General features: G+C 39.3%; 1 protein-coding gene across 1 annotated transcript in view; it reads left to right on the top strand.

The window, feature by feature from the left end:
• Nucleotides 1–27,920, top strand: part of LOC132109658 (solute carrier family 2, facilitated glucose transporter member 4-like) — a 119,542-nt gene that overhangs the window by 60,287 nt on the left and 31,335 nt on the right. The window contains exon 4 of the mRNA XM_059515923.1: nt 17,705–17,829. Coding sequence (XP_059371906.1) covers nt 17,705–17,829 — 125 coding nt within the window. The remainder of the gene's footprint in view (nt 1–17,704; nt 17,830–27,920) is intronic.

Below are 27,920 nucleotides of genomic sequence, written 5' to 3'. Positions count from 1 at the left end.
AGTAATCGCCTATTTTCGTTTGCTGCATATTTTTTTAATAACAAGCAAAAAAATAAATTAAGTTTATGTGGAAAAAAAAAAGTCACGTATAAGTTGCATTTTATTACATACAGAAATTATAACGGCAGACCTAATAATGTTATAGGATAATGTACCAACAGGATATTTTTAGTCCCCTTTACTTTACAACAATTCCGTAAAATTTAACAAATTTATCAGAACAGAACAAGAATTAAAAATATATAATTCTAATGGATAAATTTAATTGCAGTGTATAATAATATAGGCTTATTTATAAAAAAAAAGTTAATAAATAATAATAATAATAATAATTTAAAGGAAACATAAGGTAAGGTTGGGATTACAAATTTGTACTATGTTAAATCTAGTTTCCAATGTAATAGTATGTACTTTGAGTTTTTACATTCTTAGGTTAAGATTATGACATTCTGAGGTGATCAAGTCAAGCAGACCAGGTTCCAGAGACATTAACCTTTTGTCTTCATGCACATCCTGAATATAGGGCAAGGTCCCAACATAAAGGTGCCTGCTAAACTCAAGGCACAGCTGTGCCTTTGTTTCTATGATAATGTGAAGGTATGGGTGATATTATCAGACACCTCTGTATTTAAATGACATTGTTCTGCTGATTAGATCAAGGGTGGGAAAATGCCAGTGTCAGGCACTTTCCTGATTCCATTTGCATGCTTTGTTTAAATGGTCTCCACCTCCATGTATCCCTCCTCCTAGAAATGTATATAATCTACAATGTGTAAACGATTGGTCAGACTTTTAATGACTACAGCGCCATGCAGAGTGTTCTCAATAAAGATAAAGAATTCTGCTGAAGATTACCCAAGAGCCTCCTGGTCTTTGTTTCTGAGTTCCCAACAGTTGGGCTCTCTTATTCGAGAGATATCCAAAACGTTTCCATATTCGTGATTCGCTTAACTATTATTCATTAAGTAAAATAGGCTTTGTAGTTCATGCGTGTTTCAGTATTAGCCTTTATTGTGGTTTTTCAGGCTTTACAAAGACTGACAAAAAAAGTATGCATTTAGCCCTTATTTATCAAAAGTCTTACTATAAAAATACAACAAAACATTTTCTTACGACCTTACGTGAATTATTGTGACAGAAATGCATTATGAAGAAGAAATGCACCTGCTATTAGTAGCATTAGAGCTAATTTGCATCTTTGGTCTATAAATCCTTATTGAAGCTGTTCAGTGAGTCTAGGTGAACACAAATAAACCGCTGCTGACGTGACTGAATATGAATGAGTGGTGAATTTCTTTTCAAAATGTGGCATAATACGGATTTATTATTTTGCACTCCTGACATAAATTACTACAATGCAACAATGTTTTATCAAAACATTGGTCAAATGTCGAAGCTAGAGTCTTTAAACTTTCAATTGATGCACAGTTTGTCCAGATCAAGTAAGAGAGTGATGTTTAACGTGCTGTGAAAGAGAAACAATAATAAACTGGGGCCGTCGGCGATGTTTGCAAGTAAAGGGGTTAAATATATTTAGCCTTTATGTAAAGGTCTTTCTTTTAATTGTTGATGCGTAGACTGTAGCCTAAGACTATCCTACATTTTTAAATTAACTCACTGTACATTTTCTATTGGTTGTTCAAACCAACATTTTACAATTATATTCAGTTCGCAATCTGTCCCTTTGCGCCACTTGGCATTAGTTTCGCGAATGATTTTAACACGCAACTGACTTGCATGTCCGACAATACAAATCCTAGTCCCCACTCCTATCCTGCCCTAATATGGCTAAGTGACAGCGAGGCGATCATCTGAATATCCTCATATAATCTGCTCACTCCTCCTCTTTGATTTAGATCCCCCTCCAACCACTCCTCTATCGATTTTTTTTTAAGAGAGTAACGGAAAGGAAGGGAAATGTTTCCGATCAAAGACACTCACCTGCTGATACCTGAAATAATGCGAACTAGGGATATTATACTCATTTACCAGCTGTTCAAATGACATGAACACACCATCCTTAAAAAGATCCTTCACCCGTTTCAGACTACTCCTGAACCACGGCTTAAATGCTGTATCCATGAGTAAGGCTAGAAATAGTGAGTTGGCTGAGACTGGGAGAGAGGACATAGCCTGTCTAAGTTTGAAGTGGGTCCTGAATTGGGACCATATTCGAAGTGAGCCAATCACAATAAGATTATTTGTAAGGTGCAGCTTACTGAGTGGCAATGGCCCATATACTAAAGAAGGTAGGGACACCGGAAGAGCAGAATATTGTTCCATTTCAACCCATACAGGTCCACCCTCCTCGTAAGATGCAGAGACCCAGTATATTAGTTTATAAATATTAGCTGCCCAGTAATATTGTAAAAATTTGGTAGAGCTAAGCCTCCCTCCTCTTTCTGTTTCTCCAGATGTGACTTCCTTACTTGTGGGATGGTCTTGTTCCAGATAAAGGTAGATATAGATTTATCTAGCTCTTTGAAAAAAGACTTTGGGATAAAAACAGGTGTTGTATGAAACAAAAATAAGAACCTGGGCATAATTATAATCTTGACATAATTAACCCTGCCAGCAAGCGATAAAGGTCTGTTTGGCCCTTTCTAGGGCTGGTTTAAAGTTATGCTTGAATAAATCCCTGTATTTGCTGGTTACTGAAACGCCAAGATAGGTAAAAGTGTCGCAAGTTTCTTTTAGTTGATATGCCTCAAAGGACATCTGTCGAGCCTGGTCGTTAATAGGGAAGAGCTAACTCTTAATAAGTTTGATTTTGTCTGAAATCTCTCCAAAGTTAGATATAATTTCTAATGCCTTAGGAATGGAGGTGCAAGGATCGGACAGGTACAGTATCAGGCTGTCCGCATATAGAGAAAGTTTGTGATTTTGCCCCGCCCCTGACAACACCCGTGAGCTCCTCAGCACTCCTGAGTGCAACCACTAGTGGTTCAATGGCGAGGTCAAACAGAAGTGGGATCAATAGACAGCACTGTCTTGTCCCCCTACCTATAGGAAAATAGTTGGAGTTTAGTTTATTATTATCAATCCGGTCAAATGCTTTCTGAGTATCAAGGGAGAGCAAAAGTTCTGCAGTAAGTGGAGTTTCTGGGGAGTAAAGAATATTAAAAAGCCTTTGTATGTGGCCAAAAAGCTGCCGCCCAGTAATAAAACCAGTCTGATCTGGATGTATCACTATATGCATGACAGACTCCAATCTACTAGCCAGAACCTTGGTCAAGATTTTGTAATCGCAGACTCATAGGCCGAATGACTGAGATAGTGGCCTGGGTCATTGTAGGAGGGAAAGTCTTGCACTCCAAAGCCTTGGTATATACGTTTTTTAAAAGAGGGGTTAGTTTAAATGATAATAATAATAAAAAATCAATAAGGAAGCCATCTGGCCCCGGAGCTTTACCGCTCTTCATCTTTTTAATTGCCTGATCAATTTCTGTCACAATGATCGTGTCACGAGATCCAAGTGCTAGGTAAAAATGGTTTATTTGTAGCTCAGATAGTCAGCAATGAGAACGTAGGAAGACGATGGGTGAATGAAAAACGGGCTTTAATTTAGATACATGAAACACCAGATGAATTCTCCTGTACGCCGGAGGGAGTTTGAGGTGGACTGCCACCGGACTAATAATTTTGGTTACAGTAAATGGGCAAATAAATTTACTGACGGATCGGAGAGGAATAATCTTTGATGAAAGCCACACTTTTTGACCTATGACGTAGACGGGAGGTTTTGACTAGTGGCGATCGGCCTGGACCTTGGTGAGTGCCCCCACCCGGAGCAGGGTCAATCTTGCCCTGGTCCAGGTGCATTGGCACCTCTGGATAAATGCGTGGGCAGAGGGAACCGCGAATTCGGATTCCAATTCTGGAAAAAGTGGTGGCTGGTACCCTAAACTACACTGAAAAGGCGATAGGCCTGTAGCTGAAACTGGTAACAGGTTATGTGCGTACTCAACCCATGAGAGCTGCTGGCTCCATGAAGAGGGGTTCTGAGAAACCAAACATTGCAACACTTGTTCTAGATCTTGGTTGGCCCTCTCCGTCTGACCATTACTCTGAGGATGAAATCCAGAAGAAACAGTCGCCCCCAGTAATTAACCCTTACCGCCCAAAATGGCATACTTTTACAAATGTGTAGTTATCTCAAAAACTTTTATGTTTTTAATGCTAGAGACATTATTAATGCTAGAGAGATGCGTTTTTTTTTTGCCGTCTTCCTCAGATTCCACTGAAAACAGCGGTATCCAGTTTGTATATTAAACACGCTTCCCTCATTGCGCAATACCACTGCGTAAACAGGCCAATGAAAACTATTATGTTAGGCAGATTCAACACGCAACAACCAATGTAAAAACCGCTGGGAGGAATATTTTTCTAACCCAATCAGAGGAAGGTTACCATGATTTATTCTATCCATTCAGAGGACTCTGTAGCTCTGCTGTAGCCTTGTAAAAGCTGGGCTGGACTATAGTAAAACGACCTCCAGCCAGGTGTAATCAATAACCGATCGGAGAATCAGCATGAGGTGGAGAAAGCAGTGTTACATAGAGCGATCGGAGTATTAGCGAGCACAAAGAGATAAATTCGAGAGAGATATAGCATTATTACAGAATTGTTTTATCAAAATGGCAAGCAGTAAAAGATTTACGGCAGAACAAGCTCTGGAACAATTACTGGAAAGTGACGAGGGGAAATCTGGAGCAGCCAGCTTTTACACAGATGACGAAGTATTTTACCAGGATGGGGAAGATCCATTTGAGGACTGGTATGTAACTTCAAATAACCTCTTTATCATTATAATTTATTATATCATACATCTTGAGTATGTATATGTTTTGGATTTTTAGTCAGATAGCGATTGAGGCATGAAATATTTGTTTTAGTGTACCATACTACTCTTTCCCTGTAAACTCCGTTCAAGAGTGGTGTGAAATTTGTTTCAATAGACTGACTTACTCAACTAAGTAAACTGCTCAGGTCAAGAGAGGTGAAATGTGTTTTTAGTGTACAGTGGAGTTTCATAGGGTTACATGAGTTTGTAGGAGTTATTTTTTCTACATTGAATTTTGACACAAAAAAAGCTTCCAGTTTGATTGTGTATTTGCTCTGATGCAGGATGCAGACAGGACAACTCGCCGCACACCCCTACCCATTGTCCCTTGGACCCAGCAAACCCTGCACACAAGCCTGCAGATGTCAGAAAGTACTGTGAGCACTGCAAGGCAAGCAAAGTGTACAACAAGACCCCCTGGCAGTGTGGGGCATGCCATGTGCCCCTCTGCAACTTCCTGGAGAGGCCTTGCTTTGCTCACTGGCATGCCTAGGACTGTTTGTAAAAAAAGTTAATTTAATTGTTCTTTACACATTTGATTAAACAATAACACATTTCTGTCAAGCAAAGAGTTTGAAAATTTTTTTTTTTTCAAAAACTGTTCTATATTGTGTGTTTTTCAGTAATAAATGACAAAAAAAATCTCATTTTCGTTTTTGAAATTCTCTAGTTTATTGTACAATTTTTCACTCATACTTCCTTTATAAACATATTGCATGCATGCTTATGGTAGCTTAGGGTCTTCTGAATCCATAGATACCAAATACATGGTGGTCCATCATCATTACATATGGTTTATAAGCTGAAATGTAAAAATAGAGAAAACAGACCAAAAAGGGCTTAGTCCCAAAAATGAAAAAACGTCTAGGACTGTTTGTAAATAAAGTTAATTATTGAATTGTTCTTTACACATTTGATTGAACATTAACCCATTTCTGTCAAGCAAAGGGTTTGAAAAATATATTTTTGGGTCAAAAACTTTTCACTTTTGTTGTGTGAGGTAGGATTTTCAGTAATAAATGACAAAAATCTCATTTTCGTTTTTGAAATTCTCTAGTTTATTGTACAATTTTTCACTCATACTTCCTTTATAAACATATTGCATGCATGCTTATGGTAGCTTAGGGTCTTCTGAATCCATCGATACCAAATACATGGTGGTCCATCATCATTACATATGGTTTATAAGCCGAAATGTAAAAATAGAGAAAACGGACCAAAAAGGGCTTAGTCCCCTAAGGGTTAAAAAAATTATTTCCAAAATTTGGAAACAAACTGAGGCCCCCTGTCAGAGATCACGTCCATTGGGAGGCCATGTAAGTGATAAATGTGATCTATGACAGCAACCGCTGTTTCTTTGGCAGAAGGTAATTTAGGCAGAGGAATGAAATGAGTTGCCTTCAAGAACCGGTCCACCACGGTCAAAACCACCGTGTTTCCCTGTGACGGAGAGAGCCCTGAAACGAAATCTAGTGAAATGTGGGACCAGGGTCTCGAAGGAACTAACAACGGCTGAAGGAGTCCAGCAGGGGGTCGATTGGAAGACTTCGAAACAGCACAGACAGAGCAAGCCAAAACTAAAAGACGAATGTCACGAGCCATGGCTGGCCACCAAAACCGCTGTTTAACGAGAAACATTGTACGATTAACCCCAGGATGGCAAGCTACCTTGGAATAATGACCCCATCGGATAATTTCGGACCTTAAAGCCTCTGGCACAAACAACCAACCCAGTGGTTCAAAACGACCGAAAAAAAGAGCCCACCGAGCCAGCCTAGATTTTAATCTTTTAGCGGACTTGAGGTATTCAAGATTCTTGTGATTGGTCCAAACAATAAAATGAACCCCCCGAACCTTCCAACCAATGACGCCACTCTTCCAAAGCGAGCTAGACTGCCAACAGCTCTCTGTTACCAATGTCATAATAACACTCGGCGGGGGACAAACGGTGAGAAAAATATGCGCAAGGATGCACCTTACCGTCTATGAGGGAACGCTGGGATAGAACGGCGCCAACCCCCACCTCTGAAGAAATCAACCTCCACCACGAACTGCCGGGAAGGATCAGGGGCAATAAGGATGGGCTGAAACGAAACAACTTTTCAGTTTGGAAAATGCAGCTTCCGCTGCACAAGACCACCGGCTGACCATTAAGTGCCACCGCAAGTGGGCTGAGAAAGTGTCTAGAAAATTACCCTCCGCCCCCGAATCTACCAAAGCCTTGCAAAAAAAAAAGTTACTGAATGAAGTGTCAGCCTTACCGGTAGCGAAGTGACAGAAAGAGAGGATTTATTAAAAGTTGCTCCACCCGTCAGTAACCTCTTACCTACTGGAGGGCACCGGCTTTTACTGGACATTGCTGAACGACATGACCGGCAGCTCCACAGTACAAGCATAAACCTTTCTCTCTGCATCTGCTTCTCCTGCTGCGAAAGGCAAGACCTGCCCATCTGCATGGGTTCGGGATCAGGGAAAGAGAACTCCCCCTTTCCTCAGTCACTGATGACAGGTTGCTATGATGAGTGACGTCAGGTATTCTCCGTAGTGTCTTCTGTTGGACACGCTTCCTTACTCTGGCATCCACACAAATAAAAGGCTGGTGGTGGTAGAAGAGGCTCAAGAGAACGGGTGCTTTGATCCACGGCGGCTGGTGGATTGGACACAGGTGGTTGCTGAGAAGAAACGGTCTCTAACTTGAAGCGCTGAAACTGAGTGGTAAGTTCCGAAACCTGAGTGACCAGGGCTTTGACAGCACGACCCATAGCCATCATCTGGTCCTCTTGGCGTTCCATGCGAGAGTTACTACTGGTTAAAAAGTCTCGTAGTTCTGCCGAGCTCGCTGGATCCATTCTGGTTTGTTTATTCTGTCACAATGACCGAATCACGAGATCCAAGTGTGAGGTAAAAATGGTTTATTTGTAGCTCAGATAGTCTGCAATGAGAACGTAGGAAGACGATGGCATAACCCCAAATGAATCACGTCCAGACCACTCAAGCAGCAGTAATCTCAAACCCAGTGCAGGAATCCCAGGCGGGCGAGGAATAAGGTCCAAAGAGTACCAACTGGAGGAACAGGAGCACAACAAGACAAGAGAGAAAGACGAGAAATCAACAAACCAACAACACGAACAGGATGCCAGCCAAACTTAAAAGCAGCGCAAATGAGTTGCAGCTCATCATCAAATGAGTTGCTCATCACCGCAGCTGCTGCTAGTTAACAGACGCACACAATCATACAGAGACGCAAGATGAACACACTGACCCATGAACAGTGGCAATTTCAGCTGCTGACATGTTACTATCAAGATCTGCCCTGTCTTGTCAGCCTATGGTTGGAATCTCGAGACCATCAAAAAACTTAGCTAAATTACAATTTTCAGTGGGATAGAGGTCTTCATAAAATTTTCTAAATTGTTTATTTATGCTTTTTTGACATGTGGTTGTCCCTTCTGGAGTGTTAATCTCTGCTATAAATCCATCGTCTGCGGATTGCCTTAGCTGATGGCTTAGTAGTTTGCTGGCTCGTTCCCCATGCTCAAAAAATTCTTGACGAGATTTAAGATAAAGCTCCTCAGCTACTCCAGATGAGAGAGTATAGAATTCTGTTAGCAAACACATTCTTTCTTTACAAAGAGCCGCAAGATGGATCTTCAGAATTTTTCTCTCTATGCATCAATCCACTCCATATATTTTTGTATAAGAAATGGCCTGGCAGCAGCCTGCCTAGAAACAACCTGATCATAAAGCCTATTCACAATTGACAGATCTCTGTTTAGACATTGTGCAATTAAAACCAATAATAAAAAACATGAACACAACAACAAAAAATACAAAAACACTAAATTAAACACATCGTTCACAAAACCCCATTGCTGGCCTCTCCCCAAACGAAAGGCTGCATACTCCCCCAGTCATACATTACCACATAACATAAAGCTTACCTCGTCAGATGGAGTCCCATCAAAACTATATTAATGACAAAATAATCTGTTTTAGCTAATCTTAACCGTAATCAAATATAGTGCACACTCAATAAATGTTCAATCTAGCACCGTATTTATATTCCACCTTATGTGAGTAACCTTAACCAACATTTGCCCTACAGTTCAAAAACAGAATTCAATTCAATTCAATTCAATTCAAGTTTATTTGTATAGCACTTTTTACAATACAAATCGTTACAAAGCAACTTTACAGAAAATTATGTTTCTACAATATTTAGTAGTAGCTAGTAGTTTGTGCACGTTTGACAGGATTTTAGAAAAAATAAAAAAATAATAATAATAATACAAGACGTAGTCAGCTAGATGATGAACTATCAATATTATTAATTAATAGTTATTATATGATGCAGTCACACATGTAGCAATAATTTTTAGTTCTGTTTGTTGATTCAAGGTTAGCATCATCTGGGGTCCTCTGAGGGTCAGCATCATCTCTTCTCAGGTGTTCTGGATCCAGACTGGAGCTTGTGTAAATCCTAGTTACCACGGGATGTAAATCCCGTGGCAAAACATAGAAACAAAATAGAGACATCATTAGCATAGCTGCTGATCCAACAAAGTAAAATTAGTTTAACCCAAGCTAAAGAATAAAAATGCACATTTGATCAGATGCAACTACACTCACAATTTAAAAGATACATTATTCGTATGCTTGGCGAAAGAGATGTGTTTTTTATCTAGATTTAAACAGAGAGAGTGTGCCTGAACCCCGAACATTATCAGGAAGGCTATTCCAGAGTTTGGGAGCCAAATGTGAGAAAGCTCTACCTCCTTTAGTGGACTTTGCTATCCTAGGAACTACCAAAAGTCCAGCGTTTTGTGACCTTAGGGTGTGTGATGGGTTGTAGCGTGGTAGAAGGCTAGTTAGGTACGCAGGAGCTAAACCATTTAGGGCCTTATAGGTAAGTGATGATAATTTGTAACTGATACGGAACTTAATAGGTAGCCAGTGCAGAGACTGTAAAATTGGGGAAATATGATAATATTTTCTTGACCTCGTAAGGACTCTAGCTGCTGCATTTTGGACTACCTGTAGCTTGTTTATTGACGAAGCAGGACAACCACCTAGAAGTGCATTACAATAGTCCAGTCTAGAGGTCATGAATGCATGAACTAGCTTTTCTGCATCAGAAACAGATAACATGTTTCGTAGCTTGGCAATGTTTCTAAGATGGAAGAATGCAGTTTTTGTAACATTGGAAATATGATTTTCAAAAGACAAATTGCTGTCTAATATAACACCCAGATTTCTGACTGTAGAGGAAGTAACAGTACATCCGTCTAGCTGCAGATTGTAATCTACAAGATTCTGTGTGGTGTTTTTTGGTCCAATAATTAATATCTCTGTCTTATCCGAATTTAATTGGAGAAAATTATTTGTCATCCAATCTTTTACATTTTTAACACACTCTGTTAGCTTAGATAATTGGAAAGTTTCATCTGGTGTCGTTGAGATATATAGCTGAGTATCATCAGCATAACAGTGGAAGCTAATTCCGTATTTTCTAATAATATTACCAAGGGGCAACATGTATATTGAAAATAGAAGGGGACCTAGGACGGATCCTTGTGGCACTCCATATTTTACTGATGATAAATGAGATGACACCCCATTTAAGTAAACAAAATGGTAGCGATCGGACAGGTAGGATCTAAACCATCTTAGAGCCTGCCCTTGAATACCTGTATAGTTTTGTAATCGATCTATGAGTATGTCATGATCTATGGTGTCGAACGCAGCACTAAGATCAGGTAAGACTAGAAATGAGATGCAGCCTTGATCTGACGCAAGTAGCAGGTCATTTGTAATTTTAACAAGTGCAGTTTCTGTGCTATGGTGGGGCCTAAAACCTGACTGAAATTCTTCATACAGATGATTTTTATGCAGGACGGTGCTCAATTGAGCAGACACAACTTTTTCTAAAATTTTAGACATAAATGGAAGATTTGAAATAGGCCTATAATTTGCCAGTACACTAGGATCTAGTTTTGGTTTCTTAATAAGAGGCTTGATAACCGCCAGCTTGAATGGTTTTGGGACGTGACCTAAAGATAACGACGAGTTAATGATATTGAGAAGCGGTTCTTCGGCTACAGGTAGCAGCTCTTTTAGTAATTTAGTGGGCACAGGATCTAATAAACATGTTGTTGGTTTAGATACAGTGATAAGTTTATTTAGCTCTTCCTGTCCTATATTTGTAAACCACTGCAGTTTATCTTTGGGTGCGATGGATGAAACTGAAGTGTTAGACGCTGTAGAATCTACATTCGCTATTGTATTTCTAATGTTATCTATTTTATCAGTGAAGAAATTCATAAAGTCATTGCTATTTAACGTTGGTGGAATATTTGAATCAAGTGGCGTCTGGTAATTTGTTAACTTAGCCACTGTGCTAAATAAAAACCTTGGATTGTTTTGGTTATTTTCAATGAGTTTGTGGATATGCTCTGCCCTAGCAGTTTTTAGAGCCTGTCTATAGCTGGACATTCTGTTTTTCCATGCAATTCTAAAAACTTCCAAGTTAGTTTTTCTCCATTTGCGTTCAAGACTACGGGTGCTTCTCAATTCATATTTGTGCATCCTCGTTTCCTTTCCTCGCTTCCTTTCCTCGTGTCTTAGCTCCACCTCTTCAGGATGTGAGGGAAGGACGCAAGGAAAAGACGTGAGGATGGAGGACTTGAATCAAGTGAAATGATTTATCCTCGCTCCCTTCAGCGTTACTTCAAAGTGTCATCAGCTGTAATTAAAGGGATCTACCCTTATGTTGTTAAAGTTTGTTAATTAAGACATTCATAATAAATATTAATAAAGCAAGATGCCCTGTTTGAAATATATGACATGCATGGTTTATTTGAAGTGAAAAGGTAAAATATAAATAAAAATTGTTACAACAGATGTGAAGGGGGAGGAGAATTTATACGTGCGTCACGTTAAGTCGATAAAATACTTCCGCATAGGATACACCTGTGTATCCTCGCTCATCTCTCCTCATGAAGCCTCCTCCCTCCTCGATCCTCGTCTCCTCGTGGTGCAATTAGAGAATTGAGATGTCCTTCAAGATGGCTGTGTTCGATCGGTTTCCGGGTCATAGGATGGAGGACGGAGGAGCGAGGAGACGAGTAGGGATATTGAGAAGCACCCTCTGAGTTACTTTCTTGAGAGAGTGAGTGTTACTGTTATACCATGGCACGGTACGTTTTTCTCTAACCTTTTTCAATTTGATGGGGGCAACAGCTTCTAATGTATTAGAGAAAATAGTGCCCATATTGTCAGTAATTTCGTCTAATTCATGTGTATTTTTGGGTACAAATAGCAGTTGAGATAGATCAGGCAGGTTATTTGTGAATCTTTCTTTGGTGGCTGGAACAATAGTTCTGCCCAGACGGTATCGCTGAGACATATAGTTCATATCAGTTATACGCAGCATGCACGATACAAGGAAATGGTCTGTAATATCATCACTTTGGGGTACAATATCTATAGCAGTAAGATCGATTCCATGCAATATAATTAAATCTAGTGTATGATTAAAACGATGAGTGGGCCCGGTGACATTTTGCTTGATTCCAAAGGAGTTTATTAGGTCAGTAAACGCAAGTCCTAATGTATCATTTGCATTATCAACGTGAATATTAAAATCTCCCATGATTAGCGCCTTATCAACTGTAACTAGAAGGTCTGAGAGGAAATCTGCAAATTCTTTTAGGAATTCTGTATACGGCCCTGGTGGTCTATACACAGTAGTCAGAGCAAGAGATAAATTAGATTTCTTTTGCATGTCTGACAGTGTAACATTTAGCAGAAGTATTTCAAAAGAGTTAAACCTGTATCCTGTTTTCTGGGTAACATTGAGAATATCACTATATATTGTTGCAACACCTCCGCCACGACCAGTCTGACGGGGCTCATGCTTATAACAGTAGTTCGGTGTAGTAGACTCATTTAGACCAAAAAAATCATTTGGTTTTAGCCAGGTTTCAGTCAAGCAGAGTACATCAAAACTATTTTCTGTGATCATTTCATTTACAATAACTGCTTTGGGTGTGAGTGATCTAATATTTATGAGCCCAAACTTTAAAAATTGTTTTTGTTCATTTACTTTAAATTTTTCTGGTTTAATTACGATAAGATTTTTTCTAGATCCTACATTATATTTTGACCTCACTATTCGGGGAACAGACACAGTCTTAATAGTTTTTACAGCGCAAGTACTTTTATCATTTAAGCGGGTGGAACAAAACTCATCATAATAGTTATTAGAGAATTGTCTTACTAGTCACATGGAGCAAAGTGTCCTGGAGATGTTGTCAGAGAGCAGCTCCGCTCCAACTCTGCTGGGGTGTAATCCATCAGCGCGAAACAGCCTAGGATGCTCCCAGAAAAGATTCCAGTTATTAACAAATAGCAGTTTCTGTTCTTTACACCATGACAACAACCATTCATTTAAAGCAAAAAGTCTACTGAACCTTTTGTGTCCTCGTCGATACGTGGGCACTGGTCTTGACACGACGATCGTCGCCGCGGGCGTCGTGCTGCGAACCGTCTCGATCAGGCTGCTGAAGTCCCTCTTCAGCGTCTCCGTCTACCGCAGCGTGGTGTCGTTAACCCCGGCGTGAAGCACGACCGCTCTGGGGCTCTCGTCGGCCTTCAGGATCGCGGGTATCTGCGCAGAAACATCGAGAACATGAGCACCAGGCAAACAATGAGTGTGCACTTTACCTTCGGCTAACGTAGCACTTACATGTCGGACGATGGAGTCTCCGATGATCACAGCGTCGCGTCCTGTCTCGCGGAGGGGAGCGAAGCGGTTCCGGATGGAGATGTCGAAGGCAGGAGGGGGAGAAGTCGTCGCCCGGGACCCGGCTCGCGTCCTCCGCCAAACATGTCCAAACATAACACCTTTTCAGAAGTATATAGAAAGTGTGATGGGCAATGTACTTGGTGAACTCTAATTCTATCCTCCAAGTCTGGATATCCTCCAACCCCCAAACAATCCACATTACCGTTAACAAACATACTAAAACATTATACTGGACACAGACTACATCACAGGAGGAAAACAGACAGGGGAGAAGCTTTGGGCTCTAGGGTCTAGACACCAATCCACCAAAGGTGTTGACCTAAAACACAAACATGAAAGCCAGATGCCCAGACAACCTCCTTTTCAGAGGTGGATGTAGACCAGTCGGTAGCCACACTGTTGGTGTATAGGTATTAACATAATGGTATATGGATCAAACAAACATTGATCCTGTCAAGGTGTCAATACACTCACTTTTGCTCAGCCATTTTTTCCCAGGAGGAACCAAAACACCTCCTGACTGGAAGTGAGTAACTGCTCAGGAAGAAACTCCACAGAAACCCCCCACAGCTCTGGTTAGAGATACAACCATCATATATCCAGTAATAAAAACATCAAAAGTCAAATCTGACATCTATTTGATCTTTTGATTTACACACACTTCTGTCATGTCAATCAAGGATGACAGGTCCCAGTGACATGACAGTCGCTGTGACAGACTGTCATATAACATATAATAGTCATATAACCATAAATCAATCCAAAATTGACTATGTACTCATTTGACATGTGACAACCTGTCAATCAATGCTGACTGGACCCCCCGTAATTCAGGCAATAAATCAGGGTAATAAATCATCAATCTGACATAAAGGATATGATAACATTACTAGCAACAAAAGATGATGAGAAGCAACATAGAGTCCTTTTATTTTATGGATGGCTGACAGTCTTTGATGGCTCCTTTTCTGAATGTCACTGATATGCTGATCGAAAGTAAGCTGATTGTTCAATGTTACCCCAAAGTATTTAAAATTCTCAACTGTTTCTACCACTTGGTTGTTAATCAGGACATAACGCTGAGTTGAGGGAGAACTGATTATTAATTATTTTGTTTTGGTGACATAAAGATTAAGATAATTATCCACACACCACTGAATGAAGTGTGCATTATAATAATCCAGTTCAGAGTTGTTGTCTGTAAGCAGAGCGACAATGGCTGTGTCATCTGACTATTTGAGGTATGGGGGTTTTGGCTGATGGACTGATGCAATCATGAGTATTAAGAGTGTATAGAAATGGGCTTAGCACAGCATTACATCTCTTTATATCACGCAACCCATTTCTGTTCCTCTGCGGCCAGATTAAAGGTGGGGTAAGTGATTTCTGATAGCCAGTTTGACATTTAAAATCACCAAAACAAACATGCCCCTACCCCTAAAGGGTCTCGCCCCTATTTTGATAGCTCCACCCCACACAGACATACGCAACCAAAGCAATGATTAGTTTTGTGAACAAAGCAAAACCAATGTTACATTGTGTCTACACTGGACGCAAGTGGCGCTGTGTGACAAAATACTATAGAACTTATAGAACAGTGATGCTGTCTACACCATATATATGTTCTACACTGGATGCAGCACGGCACGACAAAAGATAAATCACTGTCAGAAAACTGCTGCTCCATTCAATTTATGAGGAATTGACAAATTTCAAATGATTTTCAACGGTCCCTTTGTCGCGTCCAGTGTATTAGACAGAGCTGTTGGGTCACGGACACGGCGTCACTCACCTATCGAGAAGAAACAAAGCTGCCTCTGCATCCGAACGCAGGCCTTCCGCTCCTTGAGTTCTCTTCAGTCTCCAGTGCTGAAAAGCTGATCCGATATTTACATGGTCTTGCTTCTTGCCTTAAGCCTTTTTCTGCAGATGTTTTCCTCTTTTGTTTTTTTATCAGCAATCTCTACCTTTCTGTTGCTCGACTAATGTCCGGCCTGTACACTGAAAGCTCTCTCCTCCACACCATGAGTAGACACACCACTTACTCCGGATTGGCTACAAGTTTGTTTTGCTACTTGGTCCAAATCAGTTTTCTAAAGCATTAATAATCGCTTACCCCAGCTTTAAAACTTGTTGTAGCCTATATATTATGCTCTATTCATATTCATCCTTACACTTTTCTACTTAATTTTAATTGTTGTTCTTGCATTCAAATTAAGTGCGGTCCACTGCTGCACACGTGTAACAATACAGGGCCAGCTGTATCGATACTCGTATCATCAGATCCCTGTGATGATACATTGTCTTATCAAATCTATGTCTTATATGTATCAAGCACTAAAGTGATGTGAACATGCGCTGACTAGGAAGGCATGATGTTAAGAGGCCTTGGCGTATTAAATTTGGCGTGAGCAGGCCTTGGGGTCCCAGGAATGTCATGAGCAGACTGTGGTTTGGCAGACATGACGTTAGCAGACTTTGGCGTAGCAGACATGACATGAAAAGGCTGTGGTTTGGCTGACATAATGTGTGCTTTGGCTTGACTGGCGTGACACAAGCAGGCTTTGGCTTGACTGTCATGATGTGAGCAGGCTCGGTAGACTCTGACATGACTTGAATAATCCCAGACATAACATGCAAACACTTTGGTGTGGTGAATATTGGAGGATAGCAGTATTCCTCATCAACTATCCCCACAGTAAATGGTGAGGCAGCCTAACAGAGTGCAAAGTCAATGTATTGTTCCAGTGAACAGGCTGGGGTAATGCGTGGCATTAACTGTGATATACTTTTATCCAAACCAAAACGGAAAATGTCCTTGAGGAAAGTATCATTGAAATCTACCTGGTAGTACAGTCTGCAAAAGTTTGCAACGCAGTCCTCAACAGGACTATATATTACCTTGACGGATATATATAAACAGTACAGACCAAAAGTTTGGAAACACCTTCTCATTCAAAGAGTTTTCTTTATTTTCATAACTATGAAATTGTAGAGTCACACTGAAGGCATCAAGGGCTATTTGACCAAGAAGGAGAGTGATGGGGTGCTGCACCAGATGACCTGGCCTCCACAGTCACCGGACCTGAACCCAATCGAGACGGTTTAGGGGTGAGTTGGACCGCAGACAGAAGGCAAAAGGGCCAACAAGTGCTAAGCATCTCTCGGGGAACTCCTTCAAGACTGTTGGAAGACCATTTCAGGTGACTACCTCTTGAAGCTCATCAAGAGAATGCCAAGAGTGTGCAAAGCAGTAATCAAAGCAAAAGGTGGCTACTTTGAAGAACCTAGAATATGACATATTTTCAGTTGTTTCACACTTTTTTGTTATGTATATAATTCCATATATAATTCCGCATGTGTTAATTCATAGTTTTGATGCCTTCAGTGTGAATCTACAATTTTCATAGTCATGAAAATAAAGAAAACTCTTTAAATGAGAAGGTGTGTCCAAACTTTTGGTCTGTACTATATATATATATATATATATATATATATATATATATATATATATATATATATATATATTTATAAGGTTAAATGATAAGGAAAGTGAAAGAAAATAAAAAGGTAGTGAAGAAAAGCACAAATGGGATGGGCAAATGTGAAACATACCATCAAGTAAAAAAGTTTAAGAAGTACTGGGTTATTGTTTAACTAATTAATCCAAAGCCATTTAAAGTACTCTTACTATAAGGCAACTTTGTTGTAAGGGCATTGTGGTGATACAAGCATTTAGATCTCCAGTTGCACATTACAACAGCTCTGTAGGTAATGATGACCTGCCCTTTAGTTTCATGGTCAGAGAAGGCCACAGTGCTTTTCTTTGTGACTGATTTTAGGTGGCATGCATAACATTGGGATGGTACACCTGTACTAGCCTACAGAATTTAATTGTAAAAATACTGTCAGCAGAAGTGACCAAATGTTATTTCAATATATGGAAAAAATAATAATAATAGGATTTCTGTTACTGTGTTCTGTTGTCAAATCCATATGTTTCAATTTTGTTAAATACAGGTACATTATTTGATGTTCTCTGTTTATTATGCTAGGAGGAAAGCAATGCTTATCAATAATGTCCTTGCATTTATTGGTGGAGGCCTGATGGGAATGTCCAAAATCAGCAGGTCATTTGAAATGATGATTTTAGGACGCTTTACCATTGGAGCATATTGTGGTAAGCATTCACTCTTTTTATTACACATTACAAACAAGGTATCTAGCATATATGTACTTAAAGAGTACATTAAGGTTGATTTAATTAAAGTTTATTCTGAAATATTCTTTCAGCTGAAATTAATTTAGTTGAATTACTGTGTGTAATTCAGTAAATAACAAATTAAAATGAATTTAATCTATAATATTCATTTAAGACTGATGTCACGAAATAAAAAAAAATACACTGATCCAATTGCGAGTGAAGGAACACAGTGTATTACAAATTCTCAGAACACTTGTAACAACAGCAGTTACTAGTGATGTTCGGTTCTCGAACGAATCGTTCTTTTGGAACACGGTGTATTACAAATTCTCAGAACACTTGTAACAACAGCAGTTACTAGTGATGTTCGGTTCTCGAACAAATCGTTCTTTTGGAACACGGTGTATAACAAATTCTCAGAACACTTGTAACAACAGCAGTTACTAGTGATGTTCGGTTCTCGAACTAATCATTCTTTTGAGCTGGTTCTCAGAAAGTAACAGGTCGAGTAGGTTCACAAATCAAACTGAATCAAACTTTAGCTCTGGGTTGATGATGCAGGATGCACAGCCAAAGTAGCACGTACAACTCAGAAAGAACCAATTGAGCCGGTTCAATCAACTGTCGAATTTTACTGAGGATTACCGAAGATTCATCAAGAACGGAATGAGACATGGAGAAGTTTGCCGAGGATTACTGAAGAGGATTACATTGTGATTAAAAACACTGGCAAGTAATTCAGTAAAATGCTCAAAATGGGAAGAGAGGAAAAAAAATAAAGGTGTCATATATGGAATTCCAACAGAAGTATCAGAGGTTGAGATTAAAAAGAGCTTAACTGGAGCCAAGGTTTGCAAAATCAAAAGGATGTACAGTAGTGTACAACGGATGGGCTGAGGAAAGACAGTTTGTCTGTAATGATCCAGTTTGAAGAAGCAATATTTCCAACAAGAGTGATGGTTGGGTTTATGAGCTACAGTGTAAGGGAATATGTAGCAATGCCATTGAGATGAAATTCCAAAGATATGGTCAAGTGGCTGCTGTAGGCAAAGGTGTGATAAATGTGCAGGAGAACATTAATATGGGGTATGTGGAGAAAATGTTAAACTGCAATGCTGTAACTGCAAGGGGAGAACATAGCTAAGCATATGGAGGAATTTCAAGTTCACAGAAGGAATATTATATGCTGATGCTATGAAAAGAGTGAAAAGTAGTGAAGCACCAAAAATAAATGAATCTACAAACATGAAAATCCAAAATCAAAAGAATTAGTGCAGAGTCAACAAGGATTCATTAGTGGTTGATAAAGTAAAATTTGTAACATTCATGGCAGAGGTGATTAATTGCTCGGCTCAAACAACAAGTAAAACAGAAAGAATTAAGATAATAATTAGAGCAGCTGAGAAATATTTGGAGATAAGAGAAACAGTAGAGTCATTTAAAGAAGCACTTGTAGGTGGTCCCCAAGGTTCCAGGCTACTAATGAGGAAGGTACATAATGTATTTTGAGATAATTCAGTGGAATTCAAGTCTTTTTGCAAATGGACAGGAATTGAAAAAGTATATTGAAGATTTACAACAGAAACCAAAGGTTATTTGTGTACAAGAAACATGATTAAAACCTCATCTTGATTTTAGAATTTAAGGCTATGAAAATGTAAGGAAAGACAGGGAAATAAGAACAGGTGGAGGTGTAGTAACTTTTATTGAACATGGATTGAGGCCATTTACTCAAACAGTACACTGACTGAACTGCTGTGAAGAGAGAACTGAAGATGAACACCGAGTCGAGCCAGATAACAAACAAAAGATTGACTCATCGGTTTTCAGATCACCAGTAGTTCTTTCGGACAGTTCGATTCAATAAACCGGTTGAAGGAAAACGGTTCACCGGTTCTTCTGCGCTCGATGTAATGGTGTCATTGGCGATGATTTCCCTTCATTCAAGCCTTCTCTTTACCCGCGCTCATAACATTAGCACAGAATCAGTTCAGAATCATTCACCAAAAGAATCAGTTTGGTTCAGACGCTCTGTGTGTCAGTCTGCTTCACGCTGAATCACACATGCGCAGTATCATCAGCTCCTCGGTTCTTGAATCGGACGCATCTGACAGAAACGGTTCTTGACTCGAGATGTCCGTTATCTGGCTCGGTTCGGTGTAAAGCCCTGCATTTCAGCCCGAGCCCGACGGGCCCCGACTGATTTATGCACCTAGGGCCGGGCTTCGGGCCAATTTTCACATTATAGCTCACATGCGGGCCGGGCCTCGGGCCTTCTTGGGTTATCCTTCTATTTATATTTTTAGACATTAAGAAAAAATAAAAAAAATTAGATGTTGATGTCAACGATAGAAAAACAAATATAGAAAGATATTTCATAACCTCATAACTTTCAAAATCTGATAATTCAACCCGTTATAATTACACTGACATACTGACATGACAGTCTCACGCACACACGCACGGTTTTCCGTCAGCACGACCCACGATTATACTTCACTTATATCCACTTATTGTAGTAGTAGCTATTATAGGCCTCTAAATTAATGTATTAATCATAGCCTAGTTGGCCAAGTAATAATTATAAAATTATGATTCATGCAGCGGCGAGCATTTCTGTGTCTGCACCTGTTGCTGCGGGCCACGCAGCAAAGAAGAGAGCACTGGCCAAGTTTGAGGACAAGTGTGAAAACATTGTGGAGCAGAACTAGGACGACGACAATGAAGTACAGCAATACAACTGTCAAGACTGGCTCACTCTGTGTTTAGTGTCCCGCCAGCAGCAGCAGCGAACGTGTCTTCAGTGCAGCGGGAAGAGAGGAGGACGGGGTTGAAACCTTCCACTCTGGATGCTATTCTTTTTCTCCACGATGCTCTGTAAGAGACTGTTTTAACTTTTCGTTTGACTGGACTTTATTTTCGTTTAACTGTTGGAAACTAATGGAAAAAAAAGAATGGACATGTTCTGTGGTGCATTTTTGAGGAAAGATAACCTGCAAGTTTGTTTTTGATTAATTTAATTTGTTTAGATAGGAAAAAATGTAGGCTATTTCTCATTTCGTTTGAGAGCAGCCTGAGCCTGCCTCAGTATTTCAAAAAATAGTATTTTACTCACTGTGATTTAATAAATAAACATTTATTAAACTAACTGTCTGTGTGATATGCTTGAAGTGTTTTATATCTATGGATTTTATTGTAGCCAAGTAAAGTATTAGCGTTGATTTGAGAGGTTTAATTGATTAAATATGTTTTAGGCTACTCGCTGTCGGCTCGGCTGATTAAGGTAAATCATTCATTTAAAAAAAATGCTCCAAACCTTTGTCTAAATTAACTTGATAAAAAAATGAAAAGAAACATAACACAAAACTGACCTATTTTAATTGCTGCAAATAGGGCAGGCTTCCGCTGTGTAATAAAATAAATAAATAAATAAATATAAATAAATAAAAACACGAGCTAGTGTCGGACTCGGGCTGATAATTCTGATGAGATGTCGGACACGGGTCGGGCTAGGGCCAGAGCGTCTCGGGCCAGGGCTGGGCTCGGGCTTAGATTTGAGGTCCGTGCAGGGCTCTAGTTCGGTGTTCATCTTCAGTTCTCACTTCACAGCAGTTCAGTCAGTGTACTGTTTGAGGAAATGAATTACTCCGGGATATTGGTTTGTTTTAACTCAGAGGGAGTGTCAGCCACATTAAAAAAGTTAACAGCTTAAGTAATTTGTGGATTAATGCGTATTGGAGACGCGAACCATTTAAAACGATTCAGTTCAATTTGGTGAACTGGTTCAAAAAGATCCGGCTACATCGAGTGATTCGTTCGCGAACCGGATATCACAAACTGCTTTGTTTTGAACTCTCTCACAACAGATATCTTAAACAGTGTTCCAAAGATAAATGGGGGTCTCACAGGTTTGGAATGTTATTAATAACATAATTATGATTTTTCGATGAACTAACCCTTAATGATTATAAATTATATAAGAATATAATGATGTTTATTTATTTGATTGTTTATTTATTTATGTAATGAGTGGGGTGGGGCCGAGAGCCTTGGGAATGGAGCGAGGCTGGTGTTTGGTTTTGTGGGTCCTCCTCTTTTGTATCCTTCTGATCTCCTTCGTGGGACTCTAGACTGGTGAGTGGAGCAGGTGTCGCTCATTTCCAAATCACTCCCCCGGCCTCGCTCCGTTCCCACGACTCTCGGCCCCGCCCCACTCGTCACAATTTATTTATGACTATTATTATTATTATTATTTAGTATGACATACATACATATATTAGTGCTTTTTCACTGTGTGCTATGACTCGACTCTGTACAGCTCAATATGGTACGGCATGGCTAGACCCAGAAAGGTTTGCATTTCCACTGCAGTTTAATATTGCTTTATAGTGGGGGGGATTATTCACATGTTGTTATAGTTGTGCCACGACTCCTAAAAAAACTTTTTCTTTCTGAGGCGTCCCATCAAGCTCTCGCTGGATCCGCTCCTCTGCTATCAATGAGAAGAATGTCTGTACTTCCGCAGCAGACAACAAAACTTTTTGCCTGTTAAAAACAGGTGCGCTTTTTCAAAACAGTTGCATTCAATCCTTCTGAGCCTGTGCTGATTTAAATCTAGCAGTTCTTTTTTGTTTATGTTACAAGTTCTGTGACACATGTAGTGACGATTGACTCTCCGGCCAATCCGTGATCAGAGTTTGGTTACAGTATGGCTTACTTGGAACCTCAACCGAGGTGGTAGTAAAACAAGTACCAGGTGCCAGGTACTGTACTGTGAATCAGACTTTGAATCACTAGCAGTTACAATACAAAAGATACAATACTCCATGAGAAAGTAATCTGAGCTCATGGAAGCAAAATGCTGTGAGTGAGTAGTTTAGCCATGAAGAAACTACAGTCCAAGCAAGACCAGGACATGATCACAGAGAAAACTATAATGTCAAGGAGAGACAGGGTGAGTGAGACAACAAAAAGGAAAAAAGATTCTGAGCCAGATATAGGCAGTGTGAAAGGCTGCGTAACTGCAGGAGCACCTGCCTGACGTGCCAGGTGTGCATCAGGAAGGAAGGAATATTAAATATATAATCCAGGTACACAAAAATGTATTGATCATATCTCTCAGCATGTCATTGACAAGTGCTTGAATGATGGCTGGGGCGTTGGACAACCCAAACGGAAGAATTAAGACATAAGGGCAGTGGAAGGAATAATACTTTGTAATGAAGGAATAATACTTTGTTACAGTACTTAAGTATTTTTGGGGAGTATCTGCACTTTAAATTAAAATGTATACTTTTACTCTAATATATTTTCACAAAGCATATTCGTTACTTACTACGAAATAGGAGTCAGAAGACCACGTACTGCAGGAAAGCTGGTTTGATGAATCAGTGGTTTGGCATTTGCAAGTTAGACTAATGATCATGTGCAAACAAGTGTGCGCAGAACCGCGAATGATTCATTTTCCACTCATATCGAGTCTGGGGTGTGCGAGACATCATCGTCTGCGACAATATGGTAAGTGCTGTTACAATGATGTGCAGTCTGATATTATCAAGTATATCAACTATATCACCAAATCACACACAGAGTGCATGCACCTTGATTTATTTGTCCATTAAAACTCATAACCCCAGGCATTCTAAATTGTATCCAGCAAAAATGCTTCTGTATGCTTTTTATATTTATATAATTTAATATAGTTGACTTAATCTTTATATCATAAAGACTATTGTTTTTCTGCAGATATCAGCATGAACAACATTTAATAATCGTTTTATACAAGTTCAGTTAGACATAATATTGTTTTTGCTAAATTTTGCCAACGAAAACAGTTCCAAACAAAGATCACATCACTGTTTTGAGTTTCTGAGCAATGGACAATGTTTACTTATTGAATGAATCAGCTTTTTGAATTAATCAGTTGAATAAATGATTCAGTGATTCACTCATTTACACAGTCAAATGTCATTTGAATGAATCGGTTGAATCTCAATGACTTACTCATTAACAGAGACGCAAAACTGTGCTGTGATCTTTGTTTGGAATTATTTTCGTTAGCAGAATTTAGCAAAAACAAGCAAGTCACTTATTGCTTTATTCAGTTCAGTTCAGTTCAACTTTATTGACAGACTCAGGGTCCATTAGAAAACCATACAACATTACAGGAACACACATGTACAACACAACAACAAACAGACAATTACCAATTATAAAAGACAGTTATACCAGTGCCTCCACAGCTGTGACTGGTATCGCACGACACTTTCGCTAGGATTTGCCAGTAACTTAATAATACCATTCTGAGAACCATCCAGTCGGCCAATAAATTTGTACATCAGATTTCTCAATAAAGCCTGAAAAGTGTTGACTCTTGCCTTACAAAACAATTCACTTGCACTACACCACCTAGGTTTTTGAAGCAATATTCGCATACAGTCATTATAAGCCACCTGAAGCTTATGCATGGTTGTCTTTTTAAACTTGGCCCACAATGGGGCAGTGTAGAGAGGAGTACAGTAGGCTTGAAAAAGCCTTATCTTAACATTGTCTGAACACATATAGAATTTTCTTGCTAACATGTTAGCTTGAGCATAAAGCATACGACACTGCCTATACATGTCATCATCATCAGACAATTGATCTGTGAGGAATTGCCCCAGGTATTTTGTTTTATTACAAACACCTATCACTTTACCTGCAAGATAAAACACTGGAAAGTTGAGGTCTTTATCCCCTTTTGTTCTGCATATCATGACAACACTCTTCTTAGCATTATACTGCACGTCATATTTGAACCCATAATCAGAACATATATTCAACAACTGTTGAAATCCAGCACTGCTAGGGGAAACAATAGCCAGATCATCGGCATACATAAAATGATTTATTAAAACGTTACCAATCATACAACCGGTTTTGCCGCCTCTTAGTTGTTTTGATAAGTCATTCATATACAGGTTGAAAAGGGCCGGGGAGAGTAACCCCCCTTGTCTTACTCCATTACCAACACTAAACGGAGGGGAGACTCTATTTCCCATCTGACCTGCATACTCTGGTTGGCATACCAGTATGCCAAGATTCTTATCATGCTGTCAGGCCACGCCCCTTAGTTTCATTTTCAGGAACAACTTCTGATGATTGACTCGGTCAAAAGCTTTAGAGGCATCTATAAAACCAATTAGAACAGAGGAGTTTTGCCTCCTGTACACTTCAACTACTTCTTTCAAGGCATATATACACAAATCAGTACCATGTTTAGCCTTAAAGCCAAACTGGTTGTCTGTAGTTTCAATATACTCACTCAAACGATGTAATAAAATCCTCTCTAAAACTTTAGATAACACACTGGCTAGTGCGATTGGCCTATAATTCTCTACGCTTCCAACCTTGCCAGCCTTGTCTTTAATTACAGGCACAAGAGTAACGGCTAACATCGAGTCTGGTAACATTCCATGGGTCATAAAGCCATTTAAGCAAAAGGCAAGAAGAGCAGCAACCTTTGGACTTGCATACTTAAGGTGCTCTGCTGTGATTTGATCTGAGCCACTTGCTTTATTATCAGATAACTGAGAAATTGCTTGATGAACCTCATGAGTTGTGATTCCCAATATGTCTCTTTTGGCAATATTGCCCACTTTATAAGGATCACTATTGACGCAATTAAATAAAGCAGAGTAATGTTGCCTCCACAACTCCGTTATATTATCGACTCCAGAAACTCCCTCTATAGTGCATGGTAGCAGAATATTAACCTTGTTTAGAGCTCTTACCTCCCTCCAAAAGTCAGTGGTATTATTACAAAGTAGCTTTTCAGCCAAAGAGTCTGCTCTCATGACTTGCTTGTATTTGCTAACATAACGAACTGCATATTTATACCTAGCATTAGTAATCTTTTTGAGGTCCAGGACAGGCCCCTGTCTGGGTCTACCAGCCAGAACCCAAGCTTTAAATGCCTCCTTGGCTTCCGCCCTATGTGCAGCCACAAACTTATTCCAACCTGGCTTGATATTATGTGCCTTATCAGAGCAAGTAAACTATTGAACTCGTATAAATGATTATTAAATGTGTTTATGCATCTGAAGAAAAGCGGTACTCTTTGTGTGTTACAGATTCAGTTAACTAGGCCTACATTCAATTATATAAATATAAAAAGCCTACAAAATAAATGTTGGTGTCTACAATTTAGAATGGATTTTGAGTTTAAATAGACTAATAAATCAGTGTGCGTGCACTCTGAGTGTGATTTGATGATATAGCTTACCTGATAATTTCAGATTGCACATCATTACAACAACACTTACCATATTATGACAGAAGATATACTGTATATCACACACCCCAGCCTTGACTTGAGTGGAAAATGAAATCTTCCGCGGTTGTGTCTGGCACGTACTTGTTTGCACATGAGCAAAGGTGTTTTTATGAGTCTAATGCCAGACCTAATTTGTCAAACCTGTTTTCCTTCAGTCTGTGTTCTTCTGACTATTTTGTAGTAAGTAAGGAATATACTTAGGGGAAAAGTATCGGAGTAAAAATATACATTTTAAAAATACTTAAGTACCGTAAAGAAGTCTTTTTACTTCATTACATTACAGCACTGCTGGAGACACAGTATGGCTACATGTCGGCACACTGATGAAAAGGCCATCAGCAACAACTACATTTTTATTTTCTACATTCTTTCTTACTTGCTTATGTATATGTATATTTTTTTAGCTTTATTTTTTTAAACAATATATATATATATATATATATATATAGCTTTTATGTATGTTTATGTATTTACAGTCTTTTCTAACCCCTTGACAGATCCTGTATCTATTTAGTAACTTTAGGTTTGATGAAAACAGGGCAGGTCTTGAAAAATAACTATTTATATCACTATAATAATTATAGCATTGGCTTTCTGCTCATTTTAGAGAATTCTGTCACAAACTAATCCATGTCCAGTTCATTTGTTCTTGCTTTTTCATGAGCTAAAAGTACAAGATTTTTTTCTTCTCATGAAGCATTGTTCGGCGGAATGGTGTCAAAATTCTTGCTAGTGTAGAGAATGAGCTCTCACATGAAGCAGTAGAGGCACCCATGACCACTGCAGATATATCCAATTTATGAAGACCTGCGTCTTTGTATTCCTGCAAAAGTTTGCAAACAGCAGAACAGTCAGCATCAGTTGGAATTTTTTTGGAGAGCATTGGTCTGGCAATAAGAATTTAATTCTGAAGTAAATTTTTTGCAACTCCTGTAAGTCTACAGAGAGGCTCAAGCAAGTGAATGTCAAGAAATTTGTTGAAGTTTGGCCTCAAACATGAGCGGGGTTGCATCAGATATAAATTATTTGTAGAAAACCTGTTTTCCATCTCTGATACAGCTGTATCTAGTCAAGTCAAGTCACCTTTATTTGTATAGCACTTAAACACAAAACAGATTGTGTCACAGTAACTGAACAACATTAATTAGAAAAACAGTGTGTCAATAATGCAAAATGGCAGTTAAAGGCAGTTAATTGTCACGGAATGCACACAGAAACAGGTGGATCCAAACGCAGTGTTTATTTGGGTAATCCAGAATCATAAATCCAGTCAGGCAAAGGTCAAAATCCAGGTAAGCAGTCCAAAACAAGAAACATGAACATAAGCCAGGGAACACGAAATAACAGAGTGACATTAAACAAGGACTCCATAACATTGACAGAAACAAACAGGGTATATGTAGACAGGTGCAAACAATGTAAGTGGGAACAGCTGTGTGCAATGAACAGTGATGAGTCCAGACAAAGGCTTGTGTGAAATGCAGTTCCTGAATTGGGGTGACGATATGGGGAATTGAGACCTCTAGTAGACAACCAGGGATACACAAACCAGACACTGTGACATTATTGAATTATTGAATTCAGTGATGTCATAATCCAGCTCAGTTCAGTTTAAATAGTATCTGTGCAATCATAAGATTGTGCCGAAGAATCATCTGTTTCCTGTGGTCTTGTCCCGATGGATGTCTGAGACAAGGTATTTACAGGGGATCTGTATCTGTGGCTCATCTAGTTGTCCTAGTCTCCACTGGTC

Source organism: Carassius carassius, chromosome 2 (genome assembly GCF_963082965.1).
Source record: "Carassius carassius chromosome 2, fCarCar2.1, whole genome shotgun sequence".
NCBI classification, from domain to species: domain Eukaryota; kingdom Metazoa; phylum Chordata; class Actinopteri; order Cypriniformes; family Cyprinidae; genus Carassius; species Carassius carassius.
Note: the sequence above shows the minus strand (reverse complement) of the source record. Positions and strands in the feature narration are given on the sequence as shown.